The sequence below is a fragment of the Chelmon rostratus genome, chromosome 1, assembly GCF_017976325.1.
Source record: "Chelmon rostratus isolate fCheRos1 chromosome 1, fCheRos1.pri, whole genome shotgun sequence".
NCBI classification, from domain to species: Eukaryota; Metazoa; Chordata; class Actinopteri; order Chaetodontiformes; family Chaetodontidae; genus Chelmon; species Chelmon rostratus.
This window is the reverse complement of record NC_055658.1, coordinates 12,958,957-12,978,598: the sequence shown is the minus strand read 5'-3', so window position 1 is coordinate 12,978,598 and position 19,642 is coordinate 12,958,957. Positions and strand designations below refer to the sequence as shown.

Below are 19,642 nucleotides of genomic sequence, written 5' to 3'. Positions count from 1 at the left end.
ATTAAGCTCAGATGTATTCAAAAACTGAATTAATTCGAGCAAATACTTCAAAACTGTTGCTTTATTGCTTATGCGCAAGTATTGCGCCGAAAACCCGCACGAAGGCAAACAAATCATTTCCTCGAAGTTGATACTCATATGACTACAGCACAGCAACGAAGAGGATGTACACCGAAACTCTGGCTCTCTTTTGCGCGATAATATCTTGTTCACTGACAGAAAAGTCTCCAAATGTTTCTTCCCCAAACATTATCATCATGCTCATGGATGACGTAAGTTACTTTCTCGTTCTCACCTGTTCACGTGGCTTCAGTCCATCACAGCAGCAGCACTGTTCTGTTTGGGAACCCAAAATATGTTTCTCTGTCCCCCCTCTCCTCTCTGTGTTTGTTTTCTCTTTGCCTGTGGGTTGTGAGGAGCCCCCTCTGTCTCTGTACATGTCATTGAACATTGCAGCCTGTACACAGTGTCTATGTCTGTGCTTAAATGTGTGTTGCACCTTCTTGGGTGTGAATATAACAGGCAGGAGTTTTAAATATGTTCTCCATTCTTTCCCTCTGCTCTTCAGATGGGCTGGGGGGACTTGGGGGTGTTTGGCCAGCCCTCTAAAGAGACCCCCAACCTGGATGCCATGGCCGCCCAGGGCATGCTGCTTCCAAATTTCTACACCGCCAACCCACTCTGTTCTCCATGTGAGTCAGCTGAACATGTCAACTGCGCCATAAGTTCCTGTTTTGCAAGATGTTGGAGTGTTGACGTTGCAGCCTTGTTATTTGCTAAAATGATGCCACATTGCCTCATTCAAATGCAGCATGTAAAACAGAGTACAGTAGTTCTATGCAGTTGCAGGAGAGCAGGTTTCACAACATCACTGCTGTTAGAAACCTTTAAACTCCAGCTCGGTATCATGGTTGTAGGTAATGTTACTGAAGGTATGGACATAAAATGTGATGGATTCAGAATAGAGTTTGTGTGCATTTTGTGCAGTTTTCAGCACCCTGCACTTAAACTTTAGAAATGCTGGACTGTCAAGCTGAAAGGCTGCTTTTCTTCTTTTTGAGTTGAAATATGGAGATAGAGGTTATTATCTGACTGCAGAGATTAGATTAGATAAAGGCAGATTAGGTACATAAATAAGTGGCATCACAGCCATTAAACGCAGCTGATTAATCAAGAGTGTTGGTGGCTGTAGCGGAGACGCCAAACCAATCTGTCTTTTTATTATTTATGGCAGTAAAGTACCAATGTTGAATTAGTCTGTTTTATTAATTTAATCAGAGTACTTTACAAGGTGGACAAATTAATTAGGATTCTCCGATGTATGTGGCGTTGGGTTCAGAAAAAGGGAACTGCAGCACTGACTCTTTTTGTCAGTAAAAAAAGAAGACCAACACACAGAAATCCTATTAACTTTTTGCCATCATTTTATCGACAGCCAGAGCTGCACTTCTCACCGGGAGGCTACCTGTCAGAAACGGTTTCTACACCACTAATGGCCACGCCAGAAACGGTACAGTCTCAGTAAATCCTTACTGTGCAAATTGTCCAGCTGTACATAATTTCTTGCAGGTTTTCTCATTACTTAGTTTGTAATGTACAGTGTACAGTAAAGTCATGGAAAGTTTTGTGCACTAAATTTTGACCTTTTTTTTTATAGCATACACACCGCAGGAGATAGTGGGAGGAATCTCCCAGGATGAGATTTTGTTACCCCAGATGCTGAAGAAAAGGGGCTATGTCAGCAAGATAGTTGGCAAGTGGTAAGCTCTTTATTTTCCTTGAATCCAGACGTTTTTTTCGAGGTTTCTGAGGTTTTCAAGGTTTCTGAGGTTTTCAAGGTGTTGATGATGACTGGCGATGGTGACTATGACTCAGGATATAATAAACTTTATTTATACAGCACTTTTTAAAACAAAGTTACAAAGCGCTTCATTTGAAAACATTTCAGGACCCCAAGGAGGCAAATCAGACAATTAAAAAAGAAAAAAAAAGGCAAAGCAGGTTGCCCACTAATCACAAGGTTAGCGGTTTTGATTCCCACCTCCTCCTGTCCACATGCTGAAGTGTTCTTGAGCAAGGCACCCAGCCTTTCTCCTGATGGTCAGGTCAGTGCCTTAAATACTTGAACACTATAAAACACTTGATTATATAAATGCCCAGCATCCATGAATTAACATTAAATGAGTTGAACGATGCAGATCGCCACTGTCCACTGGAGGAAAAGTAAACTGAATAAACAGAATCTTTATTCACAATCTTTTTTAAATCAATCATTGATTAAAGGCAGTATATTTTCATGTTTTATCTAATTTATTACAAATCATGTATACTTAACATGACTGATGATCATGTTCCACTGCATGCAATAATTTTATACTAGATTTTTGAATGCATCTTTCCCAATCTCTGAGGCATCCACTGATAGCGTGTATTAGCACAAGTATATGTGATTTGTATTAATGGTCTTAATTCAAACATGCAAAAACATATAGAATGCTCCTGAAATCACAGTGATCTTACATATGTGTGAGTGTACTTTGTTTGCCACCACAGGCATCTGGGCCACATGCCGAAGTACCTGCCTCTGAAGAATGGTTTTGATGAATGGTTTGGTGCGCCAAACTGCCACTTTGGCCCCTACAACAGCAGCATCAGACCCAACATCCCTGTCTACAACAACTCTGAGATGGCTGGCAGGTAGTATCACACTCAAGCACTCACATTTACATAACAGCAGGCAGAAACGGTTGCTGAGAATCTATAAAAATCTTCTTTCCCCGTGACTCAGAGGAATAGTTTGGCTGGCTGCTCCTCTGGATGAGTAGAGTGTCTCCCCTCCTCTTCCTTCCCTGTACCAGCTGTGCTTGTGTATTCCATTTTCCGCCCATTTGTTTTCCCCAAAACAGCCATATGTGTATTCAGGGTCATTGGAACTGGCAGCCGGGCGTGTTTTTCGCTTAGCCGTGGGTTTAATCAGCGGTGCATACCTGGGCCCTGGACAGACACGCACACACACACATAGACACGTATCCACACAGACACACACACGCCCTCAAGAGACGGCAGGTTGCGTTGGCTGTATGCGGAGACACCTGGAGGAAGCGAAGCGGAAGAAAGAGAGATGCCTGTCACTGCTTCTCCACTCGCTGCGCCACGCTTCAGCAACACCTCATAACGGTTCCCTCTGCTCAGCTCTGCAGAGACTTCCAAATATGTCTTTCACCAAAATCTCCTGCAAACACAGTCCACAAGAGGGAAATTTGCTTTTATTGTCTTGATGATATTGTCTACAGCAGTTTCAGTCAATTTAGAGGCAGATTGAAAGCCCTGACAATACAATCAGGTCATTTTGAATGATTTCATGCGGTTGAATAAGCAAAGGAGGGATGGCACGGTGTGGCCTCAGCAGGTATTCAGATGAGAGGTTGGATAAATGACAATGAAGGTTTATTTAATGAATCATGTCAACACACTTGTTTTCTAGATACTATGAGGAGTTTATGATTGACAGGAAGACTGGAGAGTCCAACCTCACACAGATCTACTTGATGGTAAGTCGAGGCTCGTCGGTCCTGTCTAAGGCTGTCTCTGTCTCAGATGATACGCTGTCAGTTGAGCTGAGTATGTCAGGTACAGCCCTTTCGTTTCACAGTTGCCTTTGCAAAGCAATTAATAGAAGAGAATATAACATCATTGTCCATCAGAGTGGGAAACTGTCTTTGCCTCACCAAAACATAAAAGCACAAGAACATAAATCATCTATTTAACAAATTAAAAATGCAATTAAAGCCTGATTTTGGCCTTTGATCATTACCCTGCTTTTCACCAGCAGAAGTGGATTGTTGACTTTTGCACACTCGTCTTGATTGCTGTATCTCCGCTGCTTACGTCAGCGCCTCACGTTCTGTTCCTAAAAGGATCAAAGGCAGCCTGCAGAGCCACACTGCATGCTTGAAAGGTGTAATATGTCATCACAAGAAGAGGCCGGATCTGTCAAGTAGAGCTTTGTTAAGCTTATATTTGCATGTCTGACTGGACTGGTTTCCAGAGTGCAGTTAATAATGTGCCTGATTGTTTTAGAAAATGAAACAAAACTTTGAAATGCCAGCTTATATCTCTGGTTGTTAAATTTGATTTTGCCAGCAGCAGAAATACAGAAGTCCTCATGTGACATGCCTTTGTCAGCACTGCAAATATCCAGTTTCAGCACTATGTACAATACTAAAAGGTATCGAGGTAAAAGGTGACACAATGAAGTCATTTTTCCTTGCCACTGTTTAGTGTGCAAAAATTAATATAAGGTGTGCACCAACAGATGTCAACTGAGCTGCTGCTTTTTAAAACACAAAATCCAAGTTGAAAATAGAAAATGTCTCAAATAGCCAGTAAAGTGCTTCCCCATTTATTAGAATATAAATGTGTCTTTCCTAAGTAAATTTTGGTGTCATTTTTTTCAGACAGACATACACTCAATGCAGTCTTGTACAACAGCCCTGCAACAAATCCATTATAATGGTTTTAAGGTTTTTGTTGGAACAGTTTTCATTATGCTGAGAGGTGTTTCTAATATTTATTCTACCCTCATGGATGTTAAAGCGGCGGAAAAAATGTCAGAAATTTCACTCAGTCTGAAAAAACAGTTGACCAGCAGCACAAACTGCATCCTCTCTCACACTCAGAAAGTTGAATCAATACCTCCCTGAAACAGTTTGAATAAAAACTGAACATTATACCCTTCGTGAATGTTGTTTTTATTGCAGGACCTGAATTAGTATGTGGTATGCAAGTGAGAATAGGTTATTTACTTTATGCATCTTGATAGCAGTGCTGTGAATGGAGCTACAGTAAGTCGTCTGACACTGGCAGTGTTGTTACCCTCTCTCCCTCGTCCCACCTCTACAGGAAGGCCTTGACTTCATACACCGCCAGACTGAGGCCCAGCGGCCCTTCTTCCTCTACTGGGCAGCCGACGCCACTCATGGACCCGTCTATGCCTCCAAACAGTTCCTAGGGAAGAGCCAGCGAGGCCGGTACAGCGTATCCTACGTCTCTTTTATTGCAGATGCACATGCTTACCAATGAGTGGACCTCTCCAGGGGAATGTGATTGTCTGTGTTCTGTAGGTATGGTGATGCTGTGATGGAATTGGACTTCAGCGTCGGTCAGATCTTGTCACGCCTGCAGAGTCTGGGCATAGAAAAGAATACATTTGTCTTCTTCACCTCAGACAACGGAGCTGCTTTAGTTTCAGGCCCAGGCAACAGTAGGCACTCAAATCACACACACATACACACGACCAGCTTGGTTTCACAAAGCGTTTTTCTTTCATGCACGTGTGTGTGATTTCATACATGGTTTTTGTGCTTGATATTCCTCAGGTGGCAGCAACGGGCCCTTCCTCTGCGGGAAAGAGACCACTTTTGAAGGGGGCATGAGGGAGCCTGCCATTGCTTGGTGGCCTGGACACATCAAAGAGGGCACGGTGAGAAATACCCCTGTGATTTGAAGCTTTTACCGAATAAATGCCTCCAAAAAAAGAATCCAAGATGATCATTCTCTTAATCCCTGCCATCTTCTCGAGAGAATAGACAAGACTTAGACCCAGGATCCAGTGCCAGTTTTTTTTTTTTTCTTCCAAGCATTGTTGCTCCCTGATGTTCTGCCTATCAACAGGTTCCAGGAGCTGAAATGTTCCCTGTAAAGCTGCAGGCGATGTATAGGATTGTAAAGCAGGTTGAGAGTAAAGGAATAATTATTTCACTAATCCTCTCTTTTGAATGATTGTGCTTTTTGTTTCGTTTGTGTCTCATTTACCACTTTACTTGTGCATGCTCCACTGGCGCCGTGAACCAGCTAATCTTGACCACGTTCACCTTCTATCGAGCGACTGAACTCCGGAAACAGTAAAGACGAACTGTGCGATTGCGGCCGCGAAGCATGTGGGCGCTTTTTCCACTGTTTCCTCAAATATGTTTGGCTGGAATTAATGCCCCAAACTCTCTCTCTTTCCTCCCTCCCCCTCCCCATTTTAACCCCCCACCCACACCGTGATCCTCTAAGCCTGTGCGTTCTGCAAATGACTTTTAATTGTATTAGGGGCAGCTGTGACACGGGACTGTGACGCAGAGGGATTTGGTGGAGGAGCGAGCGGAGGCTGCAGTCTGCAGTAAGCCTTGCCCCTGGCTCATCTCACAGGGGTGTGCTGGGGCCTGATAGCACAGCAGAGTAGCGAGGGAGAGGGGGATTGGGAGCGTCTTAAGCGGCTAATCTGTTTGTGTGTTTGCTGAGGTTGGATTGAGCTGTAATGAGGACTTCAGTATCTGAATATGCCAGGCGCTCAGGATAAAGGAACGGAGGGGTGGAGTGGGGTGGTGGAGAGTGGGGCGGGGTGGGGTGGGGGTACAGGGAAGGAAGCAAGGAAGAAGTAAAAGAGGTGGCTGGTGTAGAAAAGAGAAAAGGAAGAAGAGTGCTGCTAAAGACGCTAGCACTGCCACGCTGCCAGGAACGTTGTTGTGTTCGCAGGGCTTTGCTGCACCTGTGCCACATTATAATTGACCGCCGCGTCTGTGTATACATGTCTGAGGCACCTTTGTTTGATTAGACGCGCCTACGCCTATGCATGTTTTCATATGTATGTTGGATTAGTTGTGTGACAGGTAACTTTCTAGACCAGTGGAAGGGACAGTGTGGGTGTTGGCATTTGCATTGTTGTGAGAACGACGGTCAATAGATCCTCCCTGAAGCTCTCTGGGGTTGTGATGACAAAGCTGCTTTGTTGGAGCTACTGTACTCCACAGCTCTGAATTTATCACCCTGTGCAGCTTGGGAGGGAGGACAGACTAGGAACAGGGTTGCCCCCCTTTCTTATTTGTAGTCTTCTGGAAATCTCTGTGCATTGAAAAGTCCATAAGCCTGTGGTGCAAAATGCTGGAGACAACAATCAGCCACACAGGCCTTTGTTAAAGCGGGATATCAGCAGGTTTATTGTAGCGACTAAGCACTGATGTGTCTTTACAGTGTTGAGATGAGGAGACAAGTTTTTCCACATGGCTTAAACAGACAAAAAGCCTTTAATCTGTCAATGCATCTGAACGATGAAACTTGGTTGTTTGCTTATATTTAGCAGGATGGACAGAGATGTACTGGAATGAAGAAGCATAGTTGGAATGAAGCAGGTGCAGATTCAGCATTCTCCCAGTGCCTGAGGGGGAGATGCCACGATGTTTGGGGGGCAGGGGGGTATGATGATGAGGGGTGGTGGCGGTAAGAACAAAAATCGGGAGGCGGATGGGGGTGTCTGCCCCACAATGTTGTCACAATCCCTTTTGTTGCGTTTTATCAGGCGGCGGACACACAGGCAGCGTGGTAGAGACGGGGATGGAAGCCCTGCCGCCTCAGATAACCAGCATCACCACTCACGACACAGAACAAAATAAGAGAAAGAGAGGGAAGGAGAATGTGACATTAATAGAGAGTGATGAGTCAGTCAAAAAAAGGAAAGAACAAAGGGTGAAGAAAGACTGAAGTTCAGCGTAGCCTGCAAAAGAGGCCAGAGTTAATAAAGGAAGGAAATAAAAGATGGTGACTTGTGAGATAATTCCTCTGTCAGACCGGTCTGAGTCTGAAAGTTTGGGTTTTTGGTCATGCAAGTTATTACCAACTAAATGTCAGTTTTGCTTCTTCTTGTGTCCTTTTGTCCTGTCTTCTTTAATGGTTTGTGTGCGTGTCTGTGCAAGGGGGACTTTTTTAAAAAAAAAGAGAAAGAAAAATGAAGTGGACTAAATCTGTGAGTGTTTATGTGTGTGTGCGAGAAAGACTGTCTGGATGTGCAGATAGATCATGGAATGCATTGCAAAGCCTTTTCTGTGGCTAGTTCTGTGGATACAGAAGAAAAGGGAATTCATTTCAGTGCTTAGGAGCTTGTGTGTGTGTGTGTGTGTGTGTGCGTGCGTGCGAGCGCGCGAGCGCGAGTGTGTGTGTCTGTGTCTGTATGTGTGCTGGCTGCCGATAGGAGCACAGCGGCACATGGCGGTGCAGCTGCACAGGCCTGATAGCGCTATCTGATTGTGAGCGTGCCGTCTCCCTCTAAGGCTCGCTCAGGAGAGAATGGAACGGAAGATCAAGGATGACAGCGAAAAATGGCATTTTATCTGAAAATAGTTCAAAGTTTATAAATAAAATAAAGCTTTTCACTGGGACTGGGAGAAGGAGATAAAACACCAGCTCGCTCCAGCTCCAGCCGCCTGCTTGCCCGGGCCTTGTCCTCTCCCTGCTTCCTCTCCTCTTTTTCTTTGCTCCTCCTTTTTCTCCCCCCCACAAGAAAACTCATTTAGAAAGAGAGGCATTTTGGAGGTTTTTATAATAAACCTGCAAGCAGAGATTAGAGAGGAGACTGAAGACATGCACTTCTTTCCAACATGTGTACACACAACCACACATACAAACATCCTATCATGACTGCGCATTGTTACCTTGCCTGCGTTCATGAAGAAAATCCAGCGTACAAGAGATCATTCTAGATTTGTGGATTCTTGATTCTGTGCCAACCAGAAACCAGAAGCAAAATCATCACAAGATACTTCCATGAAAGTGTGTGTGTGTGTGTGTGTGTGTGTGTGTGTGTGTGTGTGTGTGTGTGTGTGTGTGTGTGTGTGTGTGTGTGTGTGTGTGTGTGTGTGTGTCACATTGTGGGGACTCAGCTTCCATATGAGGACAAGTCCCCATAATGCACCTTGGTTAAGATGAGGGTAAGGGTTAGGATTAGGGCAATTATGGTTATGGTAAGTGTCCAAGAAATTAACGTAATTCTGCATAATTTCCCCAGAAGGGATGGCAACACACCTGTGTGTGGGTGTGTCTGCACGTGTGTGTACTCAGTTTGTCTTTTAGTCCTTGAGATGACACTCGGGCAGTCCTCATACTGCAGATTGTGGTTGCATTTTTTTTCTTTGTCATTTTTGTAGGTGAATTTCCAGTTGGCCAATGTGATGGACCTGTTCACCACCAGTCTGGCTCTGGCCGGCATCAGCCCTCCTGATGACAGAACCCTCGATGGACTGGACCTGACGCCAGTTCTCCTGAAGAACTCGGACAAAATCCAAAACAGGTGAGTACACACACTAGCTGTTGGTTGGCCAGAGATTTGTGGTGATCCCCTTCACTTTTCAAAACACTTACTGTGTTCATGATCGCACCTCTGAGTGGGAGAGCAGTGTTACTTTCGTCATGGGAGATGTAAACAAGGCAGCGTTTTTAGCAGCACTTTGGTTCTGTCGGTCGACTGTAATCTAAACTGTTGATAGGATTGCCTTGAAATTATGTCCAGATGTTCATGGTTTACAGACGATGAATCCTAATGACTTTAGTGATCCTGTGACTCTTTGTGTAGCACCACGATGATGCTGACGTGTGGTTTTGAGTGAAAATGTCTTAACAACAATTTCATGGATTACAATTTAACATTCATGTCTTCATCGGGGTGCGCCTAACCAATTTTGGCGATTAAATGACTTTTTCTCTTGCGCCAACATCAGATCAAAGTGTTATTTTGTCCAATGCTTTGGTTTATGACCAAATACCTGCAAAACTAATGACATTCCCATCTAGCTGTACTTTGAACTTAACACTAATTAGCAAATGCTAGCATGCTAACACGGCACACTCAGATGATGAACACTGACCCTGCTAAACAGCAGCAGGTTAGCATTGTTATTGTGAGCATGTTAGCATGCTGATGTTTTTATCTCAAAGCACTGCTGTAAGCCTGATGCTGCAATCCAGGAGCATCCAGTGTGGTGCAAATACACCTGAGAATAAACATCTCTGAGCCTTAGTCCTCCCTCTTCTCATGCTCAACAGGCCAATCTTCTATTACCGTGGGAATGAGCTGATGGCTGTGAGGGTTGGACAATACAAAGCGCACTACTGGACCTGGAGCAACTCCTTGGAGGAGTTCAAAAGCGTAAGACTTCCTGTTAACACAGCAACTCTGTCCCATCTCTGTCTCCTCAGTTCCTGATTTACAATGCCACATCCTCCCTCTTTGTCTCTCCTAATCTTACTCAAACACACAAACACTTTCACTCTTGGTGTTATCTTGAAAATGGCTCATCAGTTGACTGCTGTGTACATCAGAGCGTAATGAATATTAATGAAGAGCCCCCACATCAGCGAACTTACATCATTCATCAACCAGTTGACTTGTTTGTTCTAACTCCAGTGGAGATCTTCCTTTCCTCGCCATTTACATACCGACATTGCCGGCTGTAGACTTGTTCTTTTGGCACCACAGAGCTGAAGAGGAAGGAAGAAAGGCGGATGCCAGCAGTGTCTCTCGGCCGTAATTACATCAACTCGTTTGTGATTAAACGTATCAGGAGAAATGTTAAATCTGACACAGAGGCAGGATAGTGCTCTTCTTCCCCCCCGTCCATAAAAACATGTCCTCCTGTCCTCCCTCCACAGCTCTGCTTTTCCTGTGATCCAGTTTGTTTTATGCCCCATCGGTCGCTTAAATTGCTCTCTCCTTCAGGGCCGCTGAATCAATAGCAGCCTCCTTTATCAACTCATGTGAACTGAAGTGGAACTTCACAAATAATGGCGTCTGATTGCCTGTGAGTTGCCTATCGATTGGTGCGTGCGTGTGTGTATACGAGAGAGAGAGAAAGAGGACCGGAGAAAACATGTACATGTATGTTAGGCACTTCATATATGTGCATGTCTGTGTCTGTGTGTGTGTGTGACCATTGCTCCTTCAAGGAGGAGCACGTTCAATTCCCGACATGCTTCTCGCCGTTATGGCTGAATCCTTAAACTCTCCATCTCATGTAACCCATAGTACGCTTTATAAACATCAAAAATGTAAACAAAGTGACTTATGCACTCATATCGAGCTGTTTCACCCAGTCAGACAATGCATGAAACGTCTGGTGGTTTAATGATCATAGGCTTCAGTTTAACCTGTCAGAAGTCCACAATCAAACCTAAAAACAAAAAAAACTCCCTGGTTTTCAGCTTGCTCGTCAGCTGTGGTAATACTTCAAAAATATAATTTGCTTTTCTTGGTCCATTGTGAGAAATAAACAAGGGAAGATGTGTGTCTGTGAAGAAGAGCGAAATTACAGGTTAATAGCTGGGAGACATATTGCTCGGCCCTGGCGTTCATGCAGCTCAGCCATGAGGAAAATGAGAAATTTCACAGGCTTAAATGGCTCTCATCAAACTCTCTTGAGGCAGCGTAGTGATGTTAATATTGCAGAATATAGTTTGTCGTGACTGTGGCTGCTTTGTATCTGGATTGCTGAGTAACCTTTGCTACAGCAGGAGCTCTGTGACGGCTGTGATAGCTTTTTTGTACGACGCTGAATACTTCACACGGTGATGAATGAATGACCTGTTTCCCAGACAACTGTTTTTTCTACACTGGTTATTTATTTCTGCATCAATTCTGTTGCAGAAATGGATGGGAGATACTGAACTCCGAGTTAAGTTTATGGCAAGAGGCAAGAAAAGACATTAGAGCAGTGTGCAGCTCAGACCTCCTGGAAATGATCAACATTTAGCAAATAGTCCATAGATGAATAACATTTTTACACATATTCTGCAGAATATGCCAAATATACTAGTCAAAGGAATGCAGATATGTTTAAAGTGAATATTGTTTTAAATATGCGGCAACAATCAACATAAAACGATTGTTCTCCTTCCATTTTGGCTCAAAATGGGCACCAAATGTTTCCTCTTCCCAAATCCATGCTGCCATGCCTGGATGCTCTGGCACCTTATCTTGTAATAGCGACTGCTCTGCTCCAGTTTGAAAGCCGCCTGTATCCATAGCATTAATGTCAGGGGAGATATGGATTTCTTGCTGTTATGTCTTGGGTACAAGAGGCAGAGTCAGAGAGATACACACAGCAGGCCTTTCTTGCTGCTCCTCTGGGATGAGGTTTTTTTTTTTTTTTTTGCCTTTCATTCTTTTCTGCATTTCTAAGCTGTTGGCTTCAAAAGACAGGACAAGTCTGGATGAGAGAAGGCTCTGCGGGGCGGGGGGGAATCTACCCTCCTCACTCTCTCTCTTTCTCTCTCTTCTATATGTATTTTGAGGTGCTCCGTTGAGTGATCTCAGAGGGGGGCAGCAGCAGTGCCTTACAGATGAATGCTTTCTCAATATTAGTTGTGCTCATCAAAACGTGTGTGTTTGTGTGTGTGTGTTTGTGTGTGTGTGTGTGTGTGTGTGTGTGTGCTGAGGAAGGAGGCAGATCTCCATGGGGTTCTGGAGGAGTGAGTGTGACTCAATCAGGCTGCGATCTCTGCCAGGCTCTGCCAGGAGTCAGGGAGCAGGAGCGAAGGCGGGGAGAGATGAAGGGGAGGCAGCACAAGGAAGAAAAGTCCTCTATTTTGCCAGTGCCTTGAAGCCCTTTATGATGCACCTACAGTAGCTGCATAAATAACACAACGGCTTGCTGGACAATATGAATAAAGGCCATACTACAACAAGATTAAGCACTGAGCTCAGACCAGCAGGTGGCTGCGAGCCTAAATCTAAACCTCCAGATCCTTTTAGCTGAGCTGATAAAACACACAGAGAAAAAGTCATTGTGTTCATGTGCTTCAAGTAAAACATCTAATAGAATCAAATATAGAGCATCGGATGGGACCAAAATGGACACACGCCATGACAAAAAAAAACCAGGAAGTTAAAGAAAAGTCACTACAGAGAGCAATCATGGAGAAAATGGGATGTAAGGAATGAATTCTTTCATTTTTATTTTCTTCCGTTTGATTCATGTAAAGAGTAAAAGCAAATATCTTTTAGCAGTGGCACTGAGCTCAAATATTGTGTGAGGTTGCACTAGTGAAAAGTTGGTCTTCATACTCAATTTATGAGGGCTTTGTAGCCAAAACAGGGCTGTTCTGCTCTTTCCTGTGGTGGGTTGCAGTCTTATTCCAGCACACATACAGATACAGTCAGGGCCACAGGACTCGGACTGAGTGGTGAACTGCTCTCAGTGGTTAAAATACGAATGAACAGATAAATGCAAAATGGCATCAAATACTTTTCAGACTATCTGTTTATAACTGATGAGACTTTTTAATATTATTATATATTATGAGACATCTTTTGCAAGTGGGAGGCGTCACCTTCTCTGCCTCCTTTTACTGACTGTCAATGTTGAGATTAGCTCCAAATGAACATCAGTATTCTCGTAAGAAACAAAAAAAGTTTTGTGTCTTTGTCGTGCGTTCTTTCTCGCAGGGCATCAACTTCTGTCCAGGTCAAGAAGTCCCGGGCGTGACTACTCACGAGCAGAAAGATCACACAATGCAGCCAATCATTTTCCACCTGGGAAAGGATCCTGGGGAAAAGTTCCCAATCAGGTTAGTCCTATGAAAACTTCAGCTCTGCTCACAGCTGATTCGCAGTGTGGTGACGGAGAAGAGGAGAGGAGGGAGTCAACCGAGAACAAGTCTTACTCAAGGTGATGGAAAATGAACCCTGAGAGAGGTGAGAATAGAAAGGCAGTTTGTGGTGCAGAATGCGTATGAGATCAATGCTGATTCAGTGGCATGAAAAAGAAGGCGGTGGATTGATCCGCTCAGTCAGAGCGCGCCTGATTACACCCTTCTCTTTGTGATTGCAAACAGCTCCTTAAAGATCACTATCAGGCCCTCAACCCTCCGGTGCAGCGCTGCAGGTTAAAATTGCAAGATAAATTGTTCGGGTCTAAATTGAGAGCGAGTGCTGTTTAATGGAGTTTTTTGCGCCTCTGCCTCAGCTCAGAGGAGAGTTAAGAATCGCCGAGAGGAGCGAGTGACGCCAGAGGACACAGACAGCCGAGGCTGAACTGAGACTGTTGCTAAATAAGGATGCAAAAATAGAGAAGCATCGTCTTCCTCTGCGTACTGTCAGTGTAGAATATTTAAGCGGCGCAAGCTGACGCCATGACTAATACGTTAAGATAATCTCTAAATCGCTTTGATGAGAGAATATTCCTTTCGTGCACAGTGTTCACTGCGGCTCCCTCCTGCCAGAAAACCTCCTGGATCGACCTTTCTTTTCTGCCTTCTGCAGCTCAGCCTCTCACATTTTGCTCTGGCCTCCTCGTCTCTTTGCCTCCTGCTCAGTTCTGAAGTGAGATTGGATGATAAAACATTAATGTTGTTTTTCAATTGCCCACCTTTTAGCCCTGCGATTCACTTGGAAGAATGAAAAAAAGAAAAAAGAAGAAGCAAAAACCAATCAATACGCAGCCATGTGTTGTGCTGAGTGCTAGGTGTGCACACACAAGCAGGCACACGAAGCAAAAGTGCACACTTATTTTTCACTGGGGTCATTGAGTTCGTCTGCAAGGTCACCCCCCTCCCGACACCCATCTGCCCGACCCCGTCACTGTTCATGCTTCTTCTTGCACCATTCAGTCCCCTTCCTCTTCAAACTTTTGCCTTACTTTTTCCCTCCTTACTTCTTTTTGCTCCACCCACTGCTATGCAGCTCGGCTCACTCCTCACCACTCGGCTGCTGTCCCTCTGCATCCACTGGGACCGTTCTCCTCCATCCTAGTTAAGTGTGTGTGCATGTGTGCGCACACACACACATGTGTATGTGTGCGTTTTGTCCGTGTGCTCCTCGGTCCCCCAGCTGGACTGGCTGCCTGGCCATCATTAATCTCTGTCTGCACCTAAAGAGCCACTTAAGATGATGTAGGGCCTGTCTGCACACATACCTTCACTACTGTCGCAGCCTGTGATATAGCAAAAAGCACACACACACACAAACATACACACAATCTCAAATCCAGTCGCCCAGGAAAACAGCAAAGATTCTAATTATGCAATCTAGGAAAGAATTTGGGAGCAAAAATACAGCAGCTTGTAGTTTGTAGTTGTTGGAGGATGGCAAGGCCTGTGTTGGTGGTCCATCTGTCCAGGATGAAACGCGGACCCAGCCAGGTGTGCATCCACCCAACTCGGTGAGTTTGGCTCCCCACCGGATTTGTTCAAAGCCTTCCACTTCACCCTCCGTCTCTGTGACCTGAGGCTCTGAGGTTAACACGTCCTACTTTCTCACCACCTACCTCGGCTCACGTCCCCAGAGCCCCGGCCGTCCAGAGCGTAGTCCCAGCCCCAACACTGCAGGCAGCCCTGCACAGTCTGGCCTCATCTGCTGCCTGCCACCAAGCTCTTGTGTCCCCAATCAATAGTCCTTACTGAAGTGCTCAATTTCCACTGGGGTGGAGAAGATGGTGGAGGGGAGGGGTAGGCAGGACAGATGTATTTGATTGTCTCCTCAATTCCCCCACCTTCTGCCACTGTGTGCTTGTTTGTGTGTGTGTGTGTGTGTGTGTGTGTGTGTGTGTGTGTGTGTGTGTGTGTGTGTGTGTGTGTGTGTGTGTTCCTGCAATAGTGTTATGAATCAGTAATCAGAGTGGTGACACACCTGAGCAATGCCCCCATCCCCCTTGGGTGCCATACATTATAAATCAAAAGACTCCATTTGCATACAGCCTGCTTATTATTCCAGAATTTGCCTCTCCACCAGTAGGCTAAGGGTTGTAATCATGATAATGAGCTGTGCTGACTGTGGGCTTTTTATTATTTGTTTGCAGAGGGGGCATAAACAAATGATATTATTAGTTTTTGATTTAGAGGTTTGTACTGTAAGATTTTCAGTGCATAAACAAAACAATAGAAAACTTAGGGTCTTGTGCAAGTTTCTCAGTGCATGGCGTGCTTTGCTTGCAGACTCCTATGGAGAAACTGAATACTTACAGCAGTCTGATAAATCTCCCTTACATTTACTTTTATTAAGTTGTTTCATCGCTTATCACGAAATGAATCGCAACAATGAGTAGCGGGCGCAGATAGGACGGGAATGAAATATCCCTCTTGCTGATCGAGATCTGGCGAAAGCAGAATTGGCGATTTCAGATAGCTGAAGCAATTTAATCTGAATGTCTGATTTGTAACCGAGGGGAGTAATCTGGTTTGTCCCCCTATCAGCTGGGGTCACAATGCGTAGATAGTTAGCTTATGACGAATGTGGCACACCAAGAGAGAGACTAATTGCAGCCGGCGCGCTACCAGTCGAGTAATTGTAGGGGAAAGTAAAGACTGAGAGTATCAAGGAAAGGAGCAGGTGCTGGCTGATGGAGGAAGCCTTGCTGCCCTGTGGGAGATCTGCGAGGGGAGGGTAGGTGTGAGCTGGACAGGGCCTGGGGTTATTACTCTAATTGACACTTCACCTCACACACATGCACATGGTCCCCGGGGGCCAATCAGAGGGTTGGGTTTGCAGTGGAGGGAGGATGGAAGACTGGCACAGGTGCTGCCGGCGAGTGTATCAGGGGTGTAATTGCACTGCTGATATTTGTCTGTCCGTGTGTCACGCCACCAGACGCCCACTCCCCCAACACACACACATGTGCGCACACAGCCCATTAACCCTACAGGTCCTATTGAGAGCAGCGTTCCTTTGAAAGCCTTCAGGGCCCCTGTGTTTTACACACTGAATATAATAATGCGCAGAGGTGCTCAGGCTCACTGGTGTCCACCAGCAGTAATTGAGAGACAGGGGATGGGATGGAGGTTATGTAGTTCACCCTGCTGAGTGTGCTTTCCAAAAGGGTGCCCGAGTGGACAGCCTGCGTGTGTGCTTCTGTTTTTGTTAATGAAAGCTACAACATGTCCCCACTCTGATATAATGAGGAAAGCTCGGGCTGGATACATTACAGTCGTTCACTGCAACACTCCCTGACAAAAAGGCACAATTGTAGGGATTGTGATCATCAGGGTGGTTGTGTGTTGAGCTTTTTATTTCATAGTAAAACAAGTGAAACAAAAGGACAAAGCAAATTCAGAATAAAGGAAGATGTTGTGGGTTATGGGCTGCACGGTGGCTCGGTGGTTAGCAGCGTCGCCTCACAGCTAGAAGATCCCCGGTTCGATCCTGCCTGGGGTCTTTCTGTGTGGAGTTTGCATGTTCTCCCTGTGCAGCGTGGGTTCTCACCGGGTTCTCCGGCTTCCTCCCACAGTCCAGAAACATGCTTAGGTTAATTGATAACTCTAAATTGTCCATAGGTGTGAATGAGCGTGTGGTTGTTTGTCTGTATATGTAGCCCTGTCACCTGCCCAGGGTGTCCCCTGCCTTCGCCCGAGAGACGGCTGGGATAGGCTCCAGCCCCCCCCGTGACCCTGCAAAGGATTCAGCGGTGTATAGATAATGGATGGATGGTTGTGGGTTATTATTAATTAATTATTATTATCTATTTCTCTATGCATTGACATATATGGAAACAGCAATTCTATATGCGTGTGTGTGCATGTATATTTGCATATGTGACTATGCATTTTGAGAGCATTCTATATGTGTGAGCTCTGCACATTTGAATAAGAAAAATTGGAAATGGAAAAATAATCAACAATTAAAAAAATAATTAATCGTCTTAGTCGTTTTATCAGACAAAACAAGACATCTGAGGACGTCAACTCAGGATCTGAGAATTTACGATGGACTTTTTTTCACGCTTCATTTTGATTAGTCTAAAAAAACAAAATCGGCAGATAACAGATCATGAAAGTAACTGTTACCTGCAGCCTCACTGAACATGTGTGTTGTGTGTTTGCAGTGCTTTGACTAAGGAGTACCAGGATGCATTGAGCAGGATCTCTCCAGTTGTGGAGCAGCATAAGGAGTCTCTGGTGCCCGGTATTCCCCAGCTCAACATGTGTGATTTGGCCGTAATGGTGAGATTTGCATACATATAAAAAAAAGTGATCTGTTACTTTCATGATGAACTTTGTCATTCAAATTGCAAAAATGAATAGTTAACGTTGTGAAAACAGGATTCGTCGTGTGTAGCACCTAACTCTTCTCCCACTGTAGGCAGGGACAGTGGACCAGAGTCAGATCAGTTTTCACAGCAGATAACGTATGTTTCTTTTTGGGCAGCAGCCCTCAAAGCCAGCACCTTATCTCTCTGTTCTCCCCATCATACTTGTATATCAGATAAATGAATGCATACATAAGAGAAATTGATAAAGCCTTTATGAAAAAATTGAGAATCACTAAAAACCTTTGAATGGAGATCTTTTCTCAAATGCTATCAGGCTGCACTGAGCCTGCAGATTTATGCTGGCCCGCTTCAACAGATTTAGCTTTTATTTTCATTTTTGTTTATCACTGTTACTAACTTGCTCCAGAAAGTGTCATGTTATCACCTTAATTATGACTTCTCCACCTTGATTGTGTGTCTGCATTATGCTTTTGTGAAAAAAAAGTCCTGTAGGATTACTGAAGGAGCTAAATTTTGCAGTGGCGGTGTCACCTCAAGCATTGTGAGATTGTGAACTGCACTGCTGGGAATTCATTTGTGGCATAGCGCTGCCCCCTTGTGGTGAAGAAAACAAACACTTTTTAAGTAGGGTTAGAATTAACCCTGTTTGTGTGCTATATTGTAAAATAACGTCTTAATCCGTGTCATGATAATATGATCATATTTACTTTTATATCTTGCATTTCAAAAAAGCCTGTTGGTGCCAATATTCACATATATGTGGGGAAAAAATACACTTTCATGAACACTTTCCTTGTCTGTGATAGAGGTACATTTTAAATATTACATTATTTTGAACTCATGTGTCTTTTCATTCCTGTCTTTGATTTATATGAATGAAAAAGAAGAAAATAAAATCAAATCTGTTCGTAAGTTTTATATAATACATTTAATATTGGGTGTTTTAAGGTGCTTTTCTTACTGAAATTCATACTGAAGTCTACTCAAGTCTGTAATATCAGATTTTATAAAGAAATTCAACTAAATGTGATACAATTACATGAATCTGCAATGCGCAAAGTTTTAAAATGTAATTTATTTTGGAAAAAAACATTTACCCTGAATTATTGTCCCACCATTAATTGTTCTACCTTTTCTTGTGATAAATCCTAAACATGATGGGACAATATTTATCTAATGACGTGAGGGACACAGGATACCAAACTGTGACCACTGAATAGCCCAAGACCCTCACAGCACAGGACAGGACACAAACAACTCAACTCTTAGAAGATAAGATACACTTTATTAATCAGAAGATGGTTTAGCATCTCCCTGTAAATAAATAAAATGTTTTTATCGCTTCATATTGTTGTGCTTAATGTGCTGGCTGCTCTCTGTTACAGAACTGGGCCCCCGCCGGCTGTGAGAAGTTGGGAAAGTGTCTCAAAGCGCCAAAGTCTGAGCCCTGGAAGTGTCACTGGCCGCACTGACTGTAAACAATGAGGAAGCAAAACATGAAGATGTGCCTTTCTACAGAACAACACATGTTTTTGAATGTTGAAGAGAAAGATAGCAGTGGTGTAAAACCAAGGGAATTATGCAAGTACCTTTTACAGATAGGATTTTAATGAGCCAACACAACTTCTACCTGCTCTGAAAATAGCGCTGCATCAGGAGCTCATGTTGGTGATGCAGAGCAGATAGGGAAATGCATTCGTTTTGATCATGCCTAAAGTATACAAGTATACTGTACCATGCTGGATTATGGGATTACTTCTGTCTCCTTTTTACATGCATACTGCAAAACGTTTGTTTCTTAATAAAAAGTTTTATTACAAACTTCATGTCATGACTGCTCTCGGGACTGT

The 19,642-nt window shown here is 44.1% G+C and overlaps 1 protein-coding gene across 2 annotated transcripts; it reads left to right on the top strand.

The window, feature by feature from the left end:
• The first annotated feature begins 143 nt into the window (after positions 1-143).
• galns (galactosamine (N-acetyl)-6-sulfatase) lies at positions 144-19,616 on the top strand. Of its 2 annotated transcripts, none has more exons than XM_041938605.1 (14): positions 144-272; positions 569-692; positions 1,436-1,510; positions 1,658-1,760; positions 2,554-2,697; positions 3,485-3,551; positions 4,903-5,030; positions 5,124-5,263; positions 5,379-5,482; positions 8,976-9,106; positions 9,859-9,961; positions 13,256-13,377; positions 17,625-17,742; positions 19,178-19,616. In XM_041938605.1, exons 1-14 carry the CDS (start codon positions 165-167, stop codon positions 19,262-19,264), a joined length of 1,554 nt encoding a protein of 517 aa, XP_041794539.1. In that variant the 5' UTR covers positions 144-164; the 3' UTR covers positions 19,265-19,616. The 2 variants fall into 2 exon arrangements, with proteins under 2 accessions (XP_041794539.1, XP_041794528.1); XM_041938594.1 differs by having other exon boundaries at positions 8,964-9,106.
• The last annotated feature ends 26 nt before the right edge of the window (positions 19,617-19,642 follow it).